General features: G+C 44.8%; 1 protein-coding gene across 1 annotated transcript in view; it reads left to right on the forward strand.

The window, feature by feature from the left end:
- The first annotated feature begins 1,045 nt into the window (after nucleotides 1–1,045).
- KISS1R (KISS1 receptor) overlaps nucleotides 1,046–18,786 on the forward strand; it is a 120,916-nt gene continuing 103,175 nt past the window's right edge. Inside the window, exon 1 of the mRNA XM_066602060.1 lies at nucleotides 1,046–1,283. Within this exon, the coding sequence (XP_066458157.1) occupies nucleotides 1,046–1,283 (238 nt within the window). The remainder of the gene's footprint in view (nucleotides 1,284–18,786) is intronic.

The raw sequence follows: 18,786 nt of genomic DNA on the forward strand, positions 1-18,786 counted from the left end.
GAACTAGTTTTACACAAAACAAGTATAGTGCAAATATTCGCTGTATAGAACAAGTGTGAGCCACAGTTTTTCTGTATAAACACGACCACCAACCAAATCTTCCAATTACTAGCCAAAAACTTTGCAGGGACTCCAACAAGTGAATAACAATTAATGTGTAAAGCTCACAAGTGCCAGCCATTGATATGCTTCTAGCAACTATTTTCAGCGACTATTCAGATAATTGATAGCCTTGTTAAAATGTATCGTCATTCCATTGTTTATAAATATCACTGTATATGCAGGAAATAACACTTTGATATTGCATTAATCAGCACCATTCTTCTAATAATGCTTGTTTCAGTTATTGCAGAAGAACCACCTGAGGAGATGGTAGGCGGGCAATCTACCGATATGTACTTGGCATTGGCATGGTAATAATAATTCGGTATTTAGCATTTATTATAGGACAGGTAAGACAGACATACAGCCAGTATATAAGAATGTGCTACTGCAACAATTGTAACACTGCACAATCACACAATCAATAGACATCGGCAATCTTTTCCATGTCGGAACGATGAAGCTATAAGGACTGTGTACAGTTATAATAAGATCACATTGTAGCTACAGTGTTGGCACTGAGGCTGTCATAAATACAGGTGTGGTAGTACCAGGGCTGTCTACAGCAGGAGAGAGTGGGAGTTGTGCCCCCAGTATACAGGTCTGAGCCGATTGCTGCAGTGCTGAAAGGACAGCTCCGAACTACCAGCGTGCGGCTGTGCCTCCCTGCCCCCGGCTTATCACAGTCACCTGTGTGCAGAAGTCGGTGATCCCTCACACATCACTATAGCTTGTGCCCTGCATTATCCATCTGCAATCAGCCTGCGTTATCAAGTCAGTCATACAGGTGGCAGCACCAAGAAGCAGCACCAATAGACTTCAGGAGCCACAGTGGCTGCAACCATCAAGTGCTCTCCACCTTCATCGGACCTCCTGCTGGACGTCTGCCATTTCCATCACAACAGTGCTTGAAAAGAAGCAAAACTTCTATATGGCCGCTTTGATGGAGAACTATTCAGCTTTATTCTTTAATGACTCTTGTATGAGACTTCTACTGTACCCATGTGCCAACCTATCAGATGAACTGAGCGAGTCTCCTAGACCACCCCAGCTGGTGGATGCCTGGCTTGTACCCCTCTTCTTTGCTTTGCTCATGGTAGTGGGGCTTATTGGAAATTCTTTGGTTATTTATGTCATTTCCAAGCACAAACAGATGAGGACAGTAACCAACTTCTACATAGGTGAGTTCATAAAATAATGTCTGGTGGATCCATGAAGTCTACATGTCATACATGGAGGAATGATAGAAGAGCGCAAACGTGTGTCATTGTCTGTGAGTGATGGGGTTATTGTACAAGTAGGAGAGGATGTGCCTACACGTGTATGGTGGGGGGAACATGTATGTGCAGTTATGTGTGTGGTGTGTAATGTATGTTGAGATGTCACTGCATATCTTGGAATGTTTATATCCGAATAGTCTAGGCTACTAGAGTCAGAAGAAACTATTTTTTTCCCTAGATTTAAAAAAAAAAGGTGGGAAGATAAGGCAGGCTAGTGCAAACTACACCACTAAAAACAGTGGGGCCGGACATAAAGGCATGAATTCACAGCCATCTGTAAGAATGGGATACACCGCCATTACGCATGTGGAAAATTGCTATGCACATAAATGCGGAGAATAGAATGCATTGATTTCCTTTTTAACCCCTTAGTGACAAAGCCTGTTTGCACCTTAATGACCAACTAATACTTCAGTCTTTTTCATCGTCGCAGTCCTCGAACCATAACCTTTTACTTTTTCCATCAACATACCCACATGAGTGCTTGATTTGTCAGACAAGTTGTATTTTTTTAATGACATTATTTTGGGGGACATTTAATGCATAGTATAACTTTGATGACTTAAAGGGGTGGTCTCGCGAAATCAAGTGGGGTTATACACTTCTGTATGGCCATATTAATGCACTCTGTAATATACATCGTGCATTAAATATGAGCCATACAGAATTTATTCACTTACCTGCTCCGTTGCTAGCGTCCTTGTCTCCATGGTTCCGTCAAAATTCGCTGGCGGCTTGCTTTTTTAGACGCGCTTGCGCAGTCCGGTCTTCTGCTCTGAGCACGAGCCGCTTCAGTGTGCTCGCCGCTACAGCTCTTCTGCGCATGCGCAGACGAGCTGTATCTTCTCGGGAGCGCGCTGGAGCGGCCATTCTGCTACCATCCTCTGTTAGAGGAAGGTGCAGAAACTGGAGCCGCCCAGCCGAGAAGCCGCCCAGCCCAGCCGCCCAGGTAAGTGATGGGTGACGGACTGACGGGGGTGACGCGTGACTGACTGCCGCTGTGGCCCCGGGGCCTGCCGCTGGGGCGCCGGGGCCTGCCGCTGGGGCGCCGGGGGCTAGCGCCGGTTACCTGCTGCCTGGCGGTGGGTGACTGGTCGGCCGCGTTCAATCCCGGGGTCCGGTCGGCGTCAGCGGGGCGTCTGGTTGTCAGGGAGACACAGCTGGTAGCGTCTCGGGAGCACGCACGTCAGGCTACAGCAAGCGACTGGAAAAGAGCCGGCGGCCATCTTGGGGAAACGTTTTATAAGTTGCTGAAACGCTGGAACTGTAAGTACAAACCAGCTAGAAAAGTCATTTACAGGGGGGCTTAGTAATGTATGCTTAATAAGGGGGACTGGGCAAAAAAAAAATTTCACTGCTTCCTCGAGACAACCCCTTTAAGAAAGGTTTTTTTTTTTTTTTTGCAATATGAATGATACTTTTCAATGGCACCATTTGACATTTTCATCGCTTTTCATTACATTTTCATGATGAACACTCTGCAGGTTTAATAAGGTACTAACTAACCTTTTTTTCTGGGTCACTATGAATGCAGCAATATACCATGTGTGATGTTTTTTATATTTTTATTTACATAGGAAAGGGGAAAAGGTGGAGTTTTGACATTTTCAAATTTTTAAATACTTTTTAAGCTTTTTACTTTTATCTGACTAGGGGACTTGAATATCGCCTTCTTTTATAATTCTTATAATACACTGCTATACTGCGGTATAGCAGTGTATTATAAAGCCTATTAAGCTTAACCAAAGGATGAGCCTCATAGTTCACAACAACAGGCAGACTCAGAGGCATACTCAACCCTCTGGGTGCCATAGCAACTCATTAGGACCCCACAATCACATACATAACAGAGGTCCAATTGGTGACAAAGGGAAGGAAAATGTTGAACAGGGAGGATCTCCATGTGTATATACCAAGGGGAATCTACCTCACCTCTATGTGTATATACTGAGGAGAATCTACTTCACCTCTCTGTGTGTATATACTGAGGAGACTCTACCTCACCTTTCTGTGTGTATATACTAAGGAGAATCTACCTCACCTCTGTGTGTATGTATAGACTGAGGAGTATCTACCTCACCTCTATGTGTATATACAGAGGAGAATCTACCTCACCTCTATGTGTATATACCAAGGGGAATCTACCTCACCTCTATGTGTATATACTGGGGAGAGTCTACTTCACCTCTCTGTGTGTATATACTGAGGAGACTCTACCTCACCTCTCTGTGTGTATATACTGAGGAGAATCTGCCTCACCTCTCTGTGTGTATATACTGAGGAGAATCTACCTCACCTCTCTGTGTGTATATACTGAGGAGAATCTACCTCACCTCTCTGTGTGTATATACTGAGGAGAATCTACCTCAGCTCTGTGTATATACTGAAAAGATTCTACCTCATCTCTCTGTGTATATACTGAGGAGAATCTACCTCACCTCTATGTGTATATACTGAGGAGAATCTACCTCACCTCTATGTGTATATACTGAGGAGAATCTACCTCACCTCTATGTGTATATACTGAGGAGAATCTACCTCACCTCTATGTGTATATACTGAGGAGAATCTACCTCACCTCTATGTGTATATACTGAGGAGAATCTACCTCACCTCTATGTGTATATACTGAGTAGAATCTACCTTACCTCTATGTGTATATACTAAGGAGAATCTATCTCACCTCTCTGTGTATATACTGAAAAGATTCTACCTCATCTCTCTGTGTATATACTGAGGAGAATCTACCTCACCTCTATGTGTATATACTGAGGAGAATCTGCCTCACCTCTATGTGTATATACTGAGGAGAATCTACCTCCCCTCTATGTGTATATACTGAGGAGAATCTACCTCTCCTCTATGTGTATATACTGAGGAGAATCTACCTCCCCTCTATGTGTATATACTGAGGAGAATCTACCTCACCTCTATGTGTATATACTGAGGAGAATCTACCTCACCTCTATGTGTATATACTGAGGAGAATCTACCTCACCTCTATGTGTATATACTGAGGAGAATCTAACTGACTTCTATGTGTATATACTGAGAAGAATCTACCTCACCTCTGTGTGTATATACTGAGGAGAATCTACCTCACCTCTGTGTGTATATACTGAGGATAATCTACCTCACCTCTATGTGTATATACTGAGGAGAATCTACTTCACCTCTATGTGTATATACTGAGGAGAATCTACCTCACCTCTATGTGTATATACTGAGGAGAATCTACCTCACCACTCTGTGTATATACTGGAGGAGAATCTACCTCACCACTCTGTGTATATACTGGAGGAGAATCTACCTCACCACTCTGTGTATATACTGGAGGAGAATCTACCTCACCACTCTGTGTATATACTGGAGGAGAATCTACCTCACCACTCTGTGTATATACTGGAGGAGAATCTACCTCACCACTCTGTGTATATACTGGAGGAGAATCTACCTCACCACTCTGTGTATATACTGGAGGAGAATCTACCTCACCACTCTGTGTATATACTGGAGGAGAATCTACCTCACCACTCTGTGTATATACTGGAGGAGAATCTACCTCACCTCTATGTGTATATACTGAGGAGAATCTATCTCAGCTCTGTGTGTATATACTGAGGAGAATCTACCTCACCTCTATGTGTATATACTGAGGAGAATCTACCTCACCACTCTGTGTATATACTGGAGGAGAATCTACCTCACCACTCTGTGTATATACTGGAGGAGAATCTATCTCACCACTCTGTGTATATACTGGAGGAGAATCTACCTCACCACTCTGTGTATATACTGGAGGAGAATCTACCTCACCACTCTGTGTATATACTGGAGGAGAATCTACCTCACCACTCTGTGTATATACTGGAGGAGAATCTACCTCACCACTCTGTGTATATACTGGAGGAGAATCTACCTCACCTCTATGTGTATATACTGAGGAGAATCTATCTCAGCTCTGTGTGTATATACTGAGGAGAATCTACCTCACCTCTATGTGTATATACTGAGGAGAATCTACCTCACCTCTATGTGTATATACTGAGGAGAATCTACCTCACCTCTATGTGTATATATACTGAGGAGAATCTACAGCACCTTTCTGTGTATATACTGGAGGAAAATCTAACAAACTTCTATGTGCATATACTGAGGAGAAGCTAAATGACCCCTGTGTATATAAACGGGGTACCACAAGGCTCTGTACTAGCCCCGGTATTGTTCAACATTTTTATAAATTATCAGGAGGAGGGAGTTGATGGAAAATGGATCAAATTTGCTGACGACCCAAAGCTAGGAGGGATAACTAACACTAGGGCAGAGAGAATATTTAAAAAGATCTAGAAAAGCTTGCACAGTGGGCGGCGACTAACAGAATGGTATTTAACAAGGAGAAATGCAAAGTCCTAGATCTGGGCAAAAAAAATAAAAAAGCACAGACAGAATGGGAGGAATTGGGCTAAGCAGCAGCACATGTGAAAAAGACGGATATACTAATGGATCATAGACTGAACATTAGAGATGAGCGAGTATACTCGCTAAAGGCAATTGCTCGAGCGGGCAGGTACTCGCTAAAGGCAATGCTCGCTCGAGCAATTGCCGTTAGCGAGTATACTCGCTCATCTCTACTGAACATGAGTCAACAATGTGATGCAGCAGCCAAAAAGGCAAACCCAATTCTGGCATGTATAAAAATAAGAATAGAGTCTAGATCACGTGTGGTAATTATTCCCCTCTACATAGACAAACTGGAGCAAAATATATATCTTTATGGGTATATGTTGAGGAGAATGTACCTCACCTCTCTGTGTATATACTGAGGAGAATCTACCTCACCTCTCTGTGTATATATTGAGGAGAATCTACCTCACCACTCTGTGTATATACTGAGGAGAATCTACCTCACCACTATGTGTATATACTGAGGAGAATCTACCTCCCACTATGTGTATACACTGAGGGGAATCTACTTCACCTCTATCTGTATATACGGAGGAGAATCTACCTGACCTCTATGTGTATATACTGAGGGAAATCTACTTCACCTCTCTCTGTATATACGGAGGAGAATCTACCTCACCTCTATGTGTATATACTGAGGAGAATCTACCTCACCTCTATGTGTATATACTGAGGAGAATCTACCTCACCTCTATGTGTATATACTGAGGAGAATCTACCTCACCTCTATGTGTATATACTGAGGAGAATCTACCTCACCTCTAGGTGTATATACTGAGGAGAATCTACCTCACCTCTGTGTGTATATACTGAGGAGAATCTACCTCACCTCTATGTGTATATACTGAGGAGAATCTACCTCACCTCTATGTGTATATACTGAGGAGAATCTACCTCACCTCTATGTGTATATACTGAGGAGAATCTACCTCACCTCTATGTGTATATACTGAGGAGAATCTACCTCATCCCTCTGTGTATATACTGAGGAGAATCTACCTCACCTCTATGTGTCTATACTGATGAGAATCTACCTCACCTCTGTGTGTAAATACTGAGGAGAATCTACCTCACCTCTATGTGTCTATACTGAGGAGAATCTACCTCACCTCTATGTGTATATACTGAGGAGAATCTACCTCACCTTTATGTGTATATACTGAGGAGAATCTACCTCACCTCTATGTGTATATACTGAGGAGAATCTAGCTCCCCTCTATGTGTATATACTGAGGAGAATCTACCTCCCCTCTGTGTATATACTGAGGAGAATCTACCTCCCCTCTGTGTATATACTGAGGAGAATCTACCGCAACTCTATGTGTATATACTGAGGAGAATCTACCTCCCCTCTATGTGTATATACTGAGGAGAATCTACCTCACCTCTGTGTGTATATACTGAGGAGAATCTACCGCAACTCTATGTGTATATACTGAGGAGAATCTACCTCACCTCTATGTGTATATACTGAGGAGAATCTACCTCACCTCTATATGTATATACTGAGGAGAATCTACCTCACCTCTATATGTATATACTGAGGAGAATATAACTGACCTCTATATGTATATACTGAGGAGAATATAACTGACCTCTATGTGGTTAAGTTGTAGTTACTTCGGAGAAACCGAGGAATAAATCATGTTTGCTATGGGCATTGGGAAGAACCATGCAAAATGGTGAACATTTTTAATCCCCTGGTTCCTCTGAAGTAACCATGACTTCGTAACATTTTCCATGCAAGCAACAGGTAAACACTTGGACCAAACTCCGATGAAGCCGGGTATATCAGCTAGTGTTATATATTCACATGCGTCCCGATAGAAGTGGCAGATGTTTGCTACTGTGCTTGTCAGACCGCTGTTAGTCTGATAGATCCGTGCGTGAGGCTCTGGTCCTCACAGATCAGTCCTGCTGTCTTTTGTAAGGTTTCTTGCTGTTTATTTGCTGGGATGAAAAATAGAAATGGTGTAGAATGAGTTATTAATAAAAACCTGGCTTCTCTCCACCCCTCGCCATTATTTGCAATGAGAGGAGGTGGGGCGGGGCTAAGTTCTCGGGAATTAGCTCCACCCCGTCCAGCCTCCCCTCATTGAAAATAGTGCAGATGGGCGGAGAGGGGGTGGAGAGGAGGCAGAGAGGGGGTGGGAGCTCAGAGCACTGCTCCCGGCTCTTCCAGCCTCCTCCCCCTGCAGACAGAGACGCCGTATATCGGCCGGCATGAATACCCGGCTGATATACGGTCATCTGAAACAGCCCTTAACCCAATAATGTGTACCAACAATGCATGTATTTGGCTCATTAAGCCATACCCTTTTCAATAAAATTTTTCAAACTGTTGAGCAAGGTTGCCAATCTGATTTTTTTTTTCTTGACAAGTTATTCCAATAACCATGGGCAGTCAATGTTTTTTATGGACACATTAGGAAATCATATTCAATCTTAAAGATTTTAAAGGGGTTGTCCCGCGGCAGCAAGTGGGGGTATACACTTCTGTATGGCCATATTAATGCACTTTGTAATGTACATTGTGCATTAATTATGAGCCATACAGAAGTTATTCACTTACCTGTTCCGTTGCTGGCGTCCCCGTCTCCATGGTGCCATCTAATTTCAGCGTCTAATCGCCCGATTAGACGCGCTTGCGCAGTCCGGTCTTCTCCCTGGTGAATGGGGCCGCTCGTGCCGGAGAGCTGCTCCTCGTAGCTCCGCCCCGTCACGTGTGCCGATTCCAGCCAATCAGGAGGCTGGAATCGGCAATGGAACGCACAGAGCCCACGGTGCACCATGGGAGAAGACCTGCGGTCCACCGTGGGTGAAGATCCCGGCGGCCATCTTAGCAAGGTAAGGAAGAAGTCGCCGCAGCGCGGGGATTCGGGTAAGTACTATCCGTTTTTTTTTTTAACCCATGCATCGGGTTTGTCTCGCGCCGAACGGGGGGCCTATTGAATGAAAAAAAAAAACGTTTTGGCGCGGGACAACCCCTTTAAGTGATATATATCGACACCCCAGAATACTGATATGAACACATTTGTAGTATCTTCTGTGAGCTGCACAAGATCATGCAGCTTCAAAAAAAACAATCATCACAGATGCATCCATTTTTATGGACACTGGGACAAAGTTCCCCATTTTTATAGATTGCTCAGGAATTTGTGGACTGTTAACAATTCTGCTGTTGAGGAAGGCGCAAAAAGCTGGAATGTGCCAGCTCTGTACCCAGTCTAAAAAACTAATCAGAATTTTTAGGTATGCCATGTGTCCCACTTTTTGTGCCAGAATTATGGCATACAGTGATCCCTCACTATATCACGGTTCAATGATTGCGGCTTCAGTGTATCCCGGTTTATAGACCATATATCATTCTGTTTTTGCTTAGTTTTTCGTTATATCGCAGAATTTTGAGGTACATACAGGAAATACAATAATCACCACAAGCACTTGCAAATGCTAGATTGTACGAGGCACATTATTCGCTGATGGAATGTGTTCTGTATCCCAGGCGCTGATTGACTTACTGATCTAGCATTCGTCTGTTTGTCCACTCTTGTGATTGTTAGGCAGTTCACCCAACAGATTCATTAATGTAAATATAATTTCGCTACTTTGCGGACTTCACAGGAAGTCCCTGAAACTGTCGGTAACCCCTGTCCCTACCTACTTGCCCCTCTAGGCTAGGCCCTAGGATGACAACTGGCTTAGCCTAGATACATCCCACACAGCATACGTGTGGGCGTCACAATCAAGTACCTCTGTGCAATGATCCTAACATTGGACGGCCGCACAGGAAAAGTCTGTGGTGTGAACGGGTACTTATTTTAGGCACTTTAGTAGGTCTCTCTGTCTCTCTCTCTCTGTCTCTCTGTCTCTGTCTCTCTGTCTCTCTCTCTCTCTCTCTGTCTGTCTCTCTCTCTGTCTGTCTCTCTCTCTCTCTGTCTGTCTCTGTCTCTCTGTCTGTCTCTGTCTGTCTGTCTCTCTCTCTGTCTGTCTCTCTGTCTGTCTCTCTGTCTCTCTCTCTCTCTGTCTCTCTCTCTGTCTCTCTCTCTCTCTGTTGCAGGGACTCACTCACTCATGCCATGTGATTCACATGTGGTACAGGAGTCTCTCCTTCTCCATTTGCGACACAAGGAAGCTGAAGGTGCCTCCCTGCATCACTGTGGGGCCTCCACCAACATGGGCAGATAGATGATCATCAACAACTTTTCCCGCTCTCAGACACTCACATTTATCACTTCACTTGTACCAAATGACACAATAGAATAGATACATTCAGCAGACAGAGCTGGCAGGCAATGATTTTTATTAAAGTTAACCCTTCAGACGCTGCAGCTGTGCAACACACATACAGAAAATGACAAGACAAGCTTTGCACATTGCACCCCCATGAGACAAAACATGTATGATATTTATGGAGGGGGCCAGGATGGTGTTCTGGGCCACTACAATTATTGTGACATTTTTGCACCGTGAATGTCGCTCTTCTACACCTTTTCTGTGAAATTACACATTACATGGGTATCGGGTGCAAATAATAAAGCATGCTGCACTTTTTCGAGGATGAGGGTCCATTGAAATGAATGGGTTCTATTTTCTGCACATTGCGCGCAAATACATCCGTGGGAAGCTGCCCTTTTCAGAAAGGAGTGCCTACAGAGCAGCCTAGAGTTCCATCTATGTGCCATTTACAGCATGGCAGGCAAGAACCTGAACTAGCACCTGGCCGAGATATCAATATAGCCTAAGGGCTTCTTCAGATGGCGAAGGCGCAACTATACTCTCATAGGCGCATGAAGTGAGTTTTTTTTCTTCTATTTCTTGGACAATTTAAACTCTGCATTACTGCGCGTGAGTTGGAAAAAAAAGTGGGAAGATAGGTCCTGTCTTATCTTTCCCACACATACTTAATACTCCTCTCTTCTCTTGCTTGTACTATTAACCCCTTGAGTGGCAAGTTTCCTACCACCCTGTCGTGCCCACCAGGGCAGGTTTTTAAAAATGGTCTAATCATTGAATTTCAACTAATTTTGCAGTTGCGTCTCAAGAGCCATGACTTTTTCATTTTCCCATTGACACGGCCATATAAGGGCTTGTTTTTTGCGGGACAAGTTGTGATTTTTTTTTAAACAGGGGGGAGGAAAAAAAGAAATGGGGAAAAAAGAAAAAAAGGGGCCATGTCATTAAGGGGTTAAATAATGTATTAACTTCCTTCTCTGGGTCATTATGACGCATGGATACCACATGTGTGATTGTATTTTTGATTTTTTACAAAGTAAAGGGAGACAAGTGTTTTTATTATTTTTTTAAATAATTTTTAACCTTTTTTTTTTAATTTTTTTTTTTTGTCCCTTTAGGGGACTTCCACAGGGACTCATCAGGACCCCTGATCACATTCCGGGGGTCCGATGGTGACAGCCCTTTACATGCTGCAGTGACAGCCCTTTACATGCTGCAGTCACATAGACTGCAGCATGTAAAGGGTTAACACAGCAGAGATCGGAGGTTTTCTCTGATCTCTGCTGTAAGAGCTAGTACCTAGCTGTCCTCTGACAGCCAAGCACCAGCTCTCCCTGCCACAGAGACCATCGGCTTGCTTCTGACAAGCCGATGGTCTCTATGGCAACCTGTAAACAAAGCAGGAGGTTGCCGACATATCGGCAATATCTTCTGCTGGTTTTTCAAAGCCCTTGCACTGCTCTGTGTGGGACTGTGCAGGCAGAGCACAATGTCACAGCTTGTGGCATTGTGCTCTGCAGCTCCCATAGTGATACATAGCCCGGAAATCTTCTGGGCTATGTTGCTATGAGCAGTGGAGCTCGTCACGGAAAATTTCTGGGCGTGCCACTCAAGGGGTTAAGGAGCGAGAATACTGTTAATGAAAACTAAACCACTGAAATCAGTTGTTTGATTCTGTCCTGTCACATGGCCGTGATGATCAAAGCTGCATAACAGGACAAAATCACGCCCATCTGTTAAGGGGATAATAGCGTCCAAAGGCAGAATAACCAACTTATTCCAGTGACTTCCGTGGGATGTCCACTCTGATTGGAATTATTAACTTTCTCCATCTGGTTAAAATGGCTAAGACAACTTGTGTCTGCAGAAATTCCCACACCGACACCAACCCTCTTCACAAAAACCCTCAGGACTGTCTTACTGCCCTAACAACAAGAGGAGTAGTAGTCCTAGAGAGGACTATTTGGGTTCTTGGAGCAAGGATCCTAGCCTAACCACAACCTGTACCCTACACTAACACTTTCCCTATAGCAGCAGCTCTATCCCTCAGCTCATGCAGCATGCGTGTGAGGCGAGCCGTGGGTGACCAGAGTGTTTATACTTGAAGGTCACCTGATCAGCCCAGCCACTCACTGCTATGGATGTGCACAGGGCTGGCACGTCACAGGCGGAAGCGGTAAAGCCTTCCCTGCATGCTTATTGGCTAAAAAATGGCGCTAAACATGCCGAGTAGGGAAATGAAATATTCTCGAGCACAACGTGGTGCTCGGCTCGAGTAACGAGTACATCGAGTAGGCTAATGCTCGAACGACCATCAAGCTCGGAGAAGCATGCTTGCTCATCTCTAGTAAAAATTTAACATTCTCAACATTTGAGGAACATTTTGTTTTCCTGCACCAAGCCAAGATTGCAAAGGCTCACGAGTGTCAGAATGATAGATCCCCCCACAAATGACCCCATTTTAAAAACAACACCCCTTAATGTATTCACTGAGGGGCAGCATGAGTATTTTTACCCCACTGTTTTTTCAGGAATTAATGCAATTTAGAGGAGAAAAAATAAAATTTCATATTTTTTGCAAATATGCCATTTAAAAGACGGCATTTATTTTCTATAGTGCACATGAAAATGAGGATTTGCACCCAAAATAGATACCCCCATTTGTCCTATCTTCAGCAACATACCCATTGTGTTCACAATGGGGCCCAAAACGATCTATCAGGGCAGCTGAATCTTTAACTTTTTTTTAACTTTTTATTGACTTATTGACTTTATATGATTCGGTAAATGCCGGTGATAATGTGACCGGGGGAGGAGTCCCGCAGCCCGGATTGGCAGCTCCAGGTTGCCGGCTATCTCCAATAGCTGGCAGCATGGAGCTTGTCCTCTGCTTGCAGGGTCTTAATCCCTGCAGGAAACATGTTTTTACGCCCTCATGGTTTAAGGCCAGTTAGGACGTAAAAAAGGCAATGGACTGGTCACTAAGGGGTTAAGCCCTAAATGAGAATGAAGGAGCTCATGTAGCACAGAAAAATATCTAGTGGCATAGTAGGTAGCATTGTTTTCCTGCTGGCACCAGGCTACTGCGTTCAAGGGCGGCTTCAGACAAGCGTGGCTTTGTTCCCTCTGATAATTGCAGCGCCCCATAGGGAGACCGTGGGCACCTGACATATGTGGAGAGCTGGGAGGGTAGAGTGATGACTTGCCGTGGTGGCACTTGGCATGCTCCATCCTGGAGGGACGCAGTCAAGGCCAGAGTAGTGCTGGGACATTCCCGGACACCCCTAAGATAGAGATGCCCAATAGATGGGGAGAACAGGGAAACATTTGTCATGCGTGATGCCACTGTTCCAACACTCACACCAGTATGGCCTTCGGCCGATAAGTAATTCAGCCACAGATAGTTCTCTAGTACCACAGGTCTCTGTAAAACGATTAGAGCCCGCATTAACTTTACTTGAATCAAGGATAAACAAAACAAGGCAGTTCAATTGTAATAGACTTTACAGTGCAGGCAAATGAATTGACTTCAGAGATTAGTACCTCCACATGGCTATTTCAATCTTAAAGATGCATGTGTGTGAGCAGAGATTTTAGACTTGCAGTACCTCCACCCAGCCTCGGAGATGCATGAGTGTGACAAATAAAGGGTGTACCTCTATGCAGTGATCCAGACTTCAGACGGCCACAAAGGAAAAACAGTAGAGATAGATAGTACCTCTGCACTGGCCTTGAAGAACCACACTCGTAGTACTCACAGATGCTCTTTCTCTATTGGGGTTCACTCTCATTGTATTCAACTCACATCCAGATTGACACATCTGTCTTTCTTCTCCATATTTAACACACCAGGGCTGAAGGTGCCCCTTGAGTCTCTGTGCTTTAGATTCTCTTTGGTGGTGATGAAGATCGAACTCCTTTTCCCGCTTTCATGCACTCACTTTTTATCACCTCTCTCATACCACATGACATGACATAAGTGATACATTTTCATGCAGTCTCCAAACTCTGCAAGAACTTAACCCTTCACTTGCTGCTGCTGTGCAACGCACATACTGGATATAACAAGTCAGCTTTACACAGTGCATCAACATAAGACATACATGTATGCCATTTATGGAGGGGACCAGGGTAATGTACTGCGTCACTACATAATCACAGCTATAGAATGGGACAAAGTAAAACTACTGATCTCTGTGGGATTTTTAGTGGTCTTATTATCACCACCTCTTTTCCTGGATGTGATTTGTGCAGCTGGGAAGAAATAGTTCTGCCCTGAAGTTAAACTACATGCGGGACAGATCGGGCAGCCACTATCTTCCCGCCTCGTTTTTAGAAACTACTGCACTCTGGCAGAGAGTTTGAAAAGACAGCGAAGGAAAAGGGAATCCCCTCGTTCAGGCGCAGCAATGCTCTGTACCAGCGAGTGTAGCAGAGGGAATAAGGAGAAAACACAAGCACTTAGTAGTATCCCCCACTGTGCACGGCTCCTGCAGAATAGTTCCCGTACGAAGAAGAATATACCTGATGTTGCTTATTTGAGCCTCTCACATTTTCTATTTTCAGAACGGCGCTAACATAAATACAAGCTCTATTATAGCTCGGAAAACAGTAATCATAATGAATGTGCCGCAACCTTCCTTACTGCAGTGTAAGAGAATTGTCAGCGGTTGGCGTACATTCAGACACAATGTAGAAGGAAAGATCGATATAATATGTACAAAACAGATGCCAGACTGCAAGGCCGGTTCACACCACCGCATGCGCAAAACACTGCGTGTTACCACTGTGGAGCTGGTGGCGAGCCAGCCTATCATTGAGTATGGCAGCAATTTTTTACTGCACATTACAGAGTATCTCCCACCCGCTGTCAGTATCTCCCACCCGCTGTCAGTATCTCCCACCCGCTGTCAGTATCTCCCACCCGCTGTCAGTATCTCCCTCCCGCTGTCAGTATTTCCCTTATACTGTCAGTATCTCCCTTATACTGTCAGTATCTCCCACCTGCTGTCAGTATCTCCCTTATACTGTCAGTATCTCCCACCCGCTGTCAGTATCTCCCACTCGCTGTCAGTATCTCCCACTCACTGTCAGTATCTCCCTTATACTGTCAGTGTCACACACGCTGTAAGTAAAAGGGGCAAGTAGGTAGGGACAGGGGTTGCGGGTAGTTTCAGGGACTTCCAGTAACCCGGACTCCAGCTCCTTCAAAATCTCCCTTATGGTGTCAGTATCTCCCGCCCGCGGTCAGAATCTCCCTTATGCACTTAGTAGTATCCCCCAGTGTGCACGGCTCCTGCAGAATAGTTCCCGTACAAAGAAGAATATACCTGATGTTGCTTATTTGAGCCTCTTACATTTTTTATTTTCCTTCACAACAAACCTATTTTCAGGACGGCGCTAACATAAATACAAGGTCTATTATAGCTCGGAAAGTAGCAATCATAATGAATGTGCCGCAACCTTCCTTACTGCAGTGTAAGAGAATTGTCAGCGGTTGGCGTACATTCAGACACAATGTAGAAGGAAAGATCGATATAATATGTACAAAACAGATGTGAGACTGTAAGGCCGGTTCACACCACCGCATGCGCAAAACACTGCGTGTTACCACTGTGGAGCCAGCGGCAAGCTTAATTTTTTGCTGCACATGACAGCGTAGCTCACACACTGTCAGTATCTCCTTTACGCTGTCAGTATCTCTCGCATGCTGTCAGTATCTCCCTTAGGCCCCCTACAAATGGGTGGAAATTTCGAGGCAGGATTTACCGCAGAATTTCCGCCCGTGCCCTCATAGGATTGAATTCGAAAATGCAATCCAATGCACACCGCCGCGATTTGTCCTGTGAGGGCCTCAGTGCGTCAAGCTGGCTCTGCTCTGCGCATGCGCCGACTGGCTGGCAGCCAGCGCATAGCAGAGATGAAAGATGCCAGAAGCCGGTGAGCGGCAAGTCTCTGCAGGTGCATGTGTCCGCATCTCGCTGCGATAATTCTCGCAGCGGAACCGACCCGGCCGCCTGCAGGCAACCTTATGCTGTCAGTATCTCCTGTGTACAGTCAAAAGCTCCCTCTGCTGTCAGTTTATCCCACCCACTAATAGTATCTCCCACACGCTGTCAGTATCTCACACCCACTGTCTATATGTCCCGCTGTCAGTATTTCCCTTAGGCTGTCAGTATCTCCCACCCACTGAGAGTATCTCCTGCATGCTGTCAGTATCTCACACCCACTGTCTATATGTCCCGCTGTCAGTATTTCCCTTAGGCTGTCAGTATCTCCCACCCACTGAGAGTATCTCCCACACGCTGTCAGTATCTCCCGCATGCTGTCAGTATCTCACACCCACTGTCTATATGTCCCGCTGTCAGTATTTCCCTTAGGCTGTCAGTATCTCCCACCCACTGAGAGTATCTCCCGCATGCTGTCAGTATCTCCCTTAGGGCTCAGTCACACGGACGCCGATCCGACCGTGTTTCTGCACGATAAGACCGCTGCACAGCAGGTACAGACGACTTTCTGGTCCGTCCGGAGGAAAGAACACATGGCCAGCAATGGAACCGGTCACGCAGAGAGTCTTCTGCACACGGTGCAGACGTCTCATCGTGCAGAAACACGGGCTAATCGGCACCCATGTGACTGAGGCCTTACGCTGTCAGTATCTCCTGCATGCTGTCAGTGTCTCCCGCACATGGTCAGAATTTCCCTTGTGCTGTCAGAATCTCTCACCCGCTGCCAGTATTTTACACCCTCTGTCAGTATCTCCCACGTGCTGTCATGTGCAATCTGACTTGTTCATTTTTTTTGTTTAACCCTTTCAAAACCACTGTCTGACCTCTGAAGACATTATGATTTAAGGCTCTACAGCTCTGATGTTGGAAGACGTCCGTCGGGGTTCTCTTACTGTATATTGCCAGCCTCTCTGCTGTCAGAGCCTATCTAATGTGTCACCTCATGCAGTACTGGCATTAGCCAGCAGATAGCGCTGTTGTATAACGACAGAAAAAGAGTAAGCCCCCTAGGAAAACCAGGATACAAATTGGATTGGAAAGGGTTACATTTCCTGCTCTTTAGTGTCATAACTGCAAGTACAGATGCCGTCCTTACTGTAATTGCCTTTGAATCTCATTGATGCAGCCACACAGAACAATAGGGCTCTAGTGAGCGTAAAATGCTGGATTCTTTTTTTGTGTGCATGTGACATGCAATAAATGTTTGCAACTGTGGGTGGATCAATGAAAATCAATCTACTTTCATCAATTCCATTCATAATGTATCGCGCACACATAATACGTGGTCATTTACGCTCATGTGAGCCCGGCCTAAGAGTGGATAGTGTATAGGAGTAAATAAAAATCTTTTTTGAATTACTACAACTTACAGCTAATGTTGTAACTTCACCCCTTGGTGCCCACCCATATGCCTTTTTATGATGATGACTAAGGCTACCTTCACACAGACAAGTGCAATATTGGTCCTTGATTTCCCCACGGATGGGAGGCGATTTTATCTCAGAACTGCCTCGTATCACTTCGGTGCAATAGCAATCCTCCGTTGTGGCGGACAGCCCATTGTTTTCAATGGGGAAACCTTGCATCGTATTGAACCTCGTGCAGGTAGCACATGGTGTGTCGCTGCTGCCGGCTCCATTGAAAACAATAGGCGATACAATGGTGTGCCCAAAGATAGAACGTGCCCTGATTTGTTTCCCCCATGGCATTGTTCGTGTGTATGACCCATTGAAAAGAATAGGGTTGATATTCGTGCATCTTGCAACACACAAACCTTGCATGATTTTCTCGGCCATGTGAAAACCTGTGCATGTTATGCCTTTTTATGGCGCCAGGGGAGCAACAGGGAAGGTAAATATACAACATCCATCCCCAGACTCCACGGGTCACCTACGTTGAACCCATAAGCTTAGCTCATAGGGATAAATTAGGTGGCAGATTCCCCCTAAGGGTGCCTACCCACTTGCGATTTTTTTTCCTGTGATGTTTTGCGTTTTTTCTCAAGAGCAATTAGTATAGAATGTGTTCTTGTCCATCTGGGTTTTTTTTTCCGTTTTGTGGGTTTTTTTCACATAGGAACTGTCAGTTGCATATGTCTCCTTATTTTTCTCTTAATGCACCCATGATTGTCAATGGAGGGCTGCAAAAAACACCGCGAAAATCGCGCAAAAAACGCCGCAAAAAATGCGCGGAAAACGCCGCGTTTTTCATGCGTGAAAATCGGCAACGCAAGTGGGTAGGTGCCCTAAGGGCGCCCACCCACTGACGTTTTTTTTTCCCTGCGAAATTCGCAGCATTTTTTTTCTGCAGGGGTCTATGGGACTTGTAATGTTAAAATCGCGATCGCGCAAAATCGCAAGTGCGTAGGCACCCTTAATCGGGATCTTCCAAGATTTGTAAGGTTATTTCTAGGTGAGAGTAGAGGAGAGCCTCCAAGTGGGCCTTAACTAGGCAGATGTGTAAATGGGGAATAATGTATATACACTTTGGGACTCAATTTAGCCCAAAGGGACGACAGGCGAAATGAAGATGGAAAAGATATTATCTTGAAGAAGAGCTAGGAGGAGGAATTGTATGTGAGATTGAAGGATTGGAATATATAGGCAGTCTTTAGGTCAATAGTCACCCCAAAATCCGCTTCTGTGACAACAGTGATCATCAATCTTATAGTTTCCATACTAATACTGGATCCACAG

The sequence above is a fragment of the Eleutherodactylus coqui genome, chromosome 5, assembly GCF_035609145.1.
Source record: "Eleutherodactylus coqui strain aEleCoq1 chromosome 5, aEleCoq1.hap1, whole genome shotgun sequence".
In the NCBI taxonomy this organism is placed as follows: domain Eukaryota; kingdom Metazoa; phylum Chordata; class Amphibia; order Anura; family Eleutherodactylidae; genus Eleutherodactylus; species Eleutherodactylus coqui.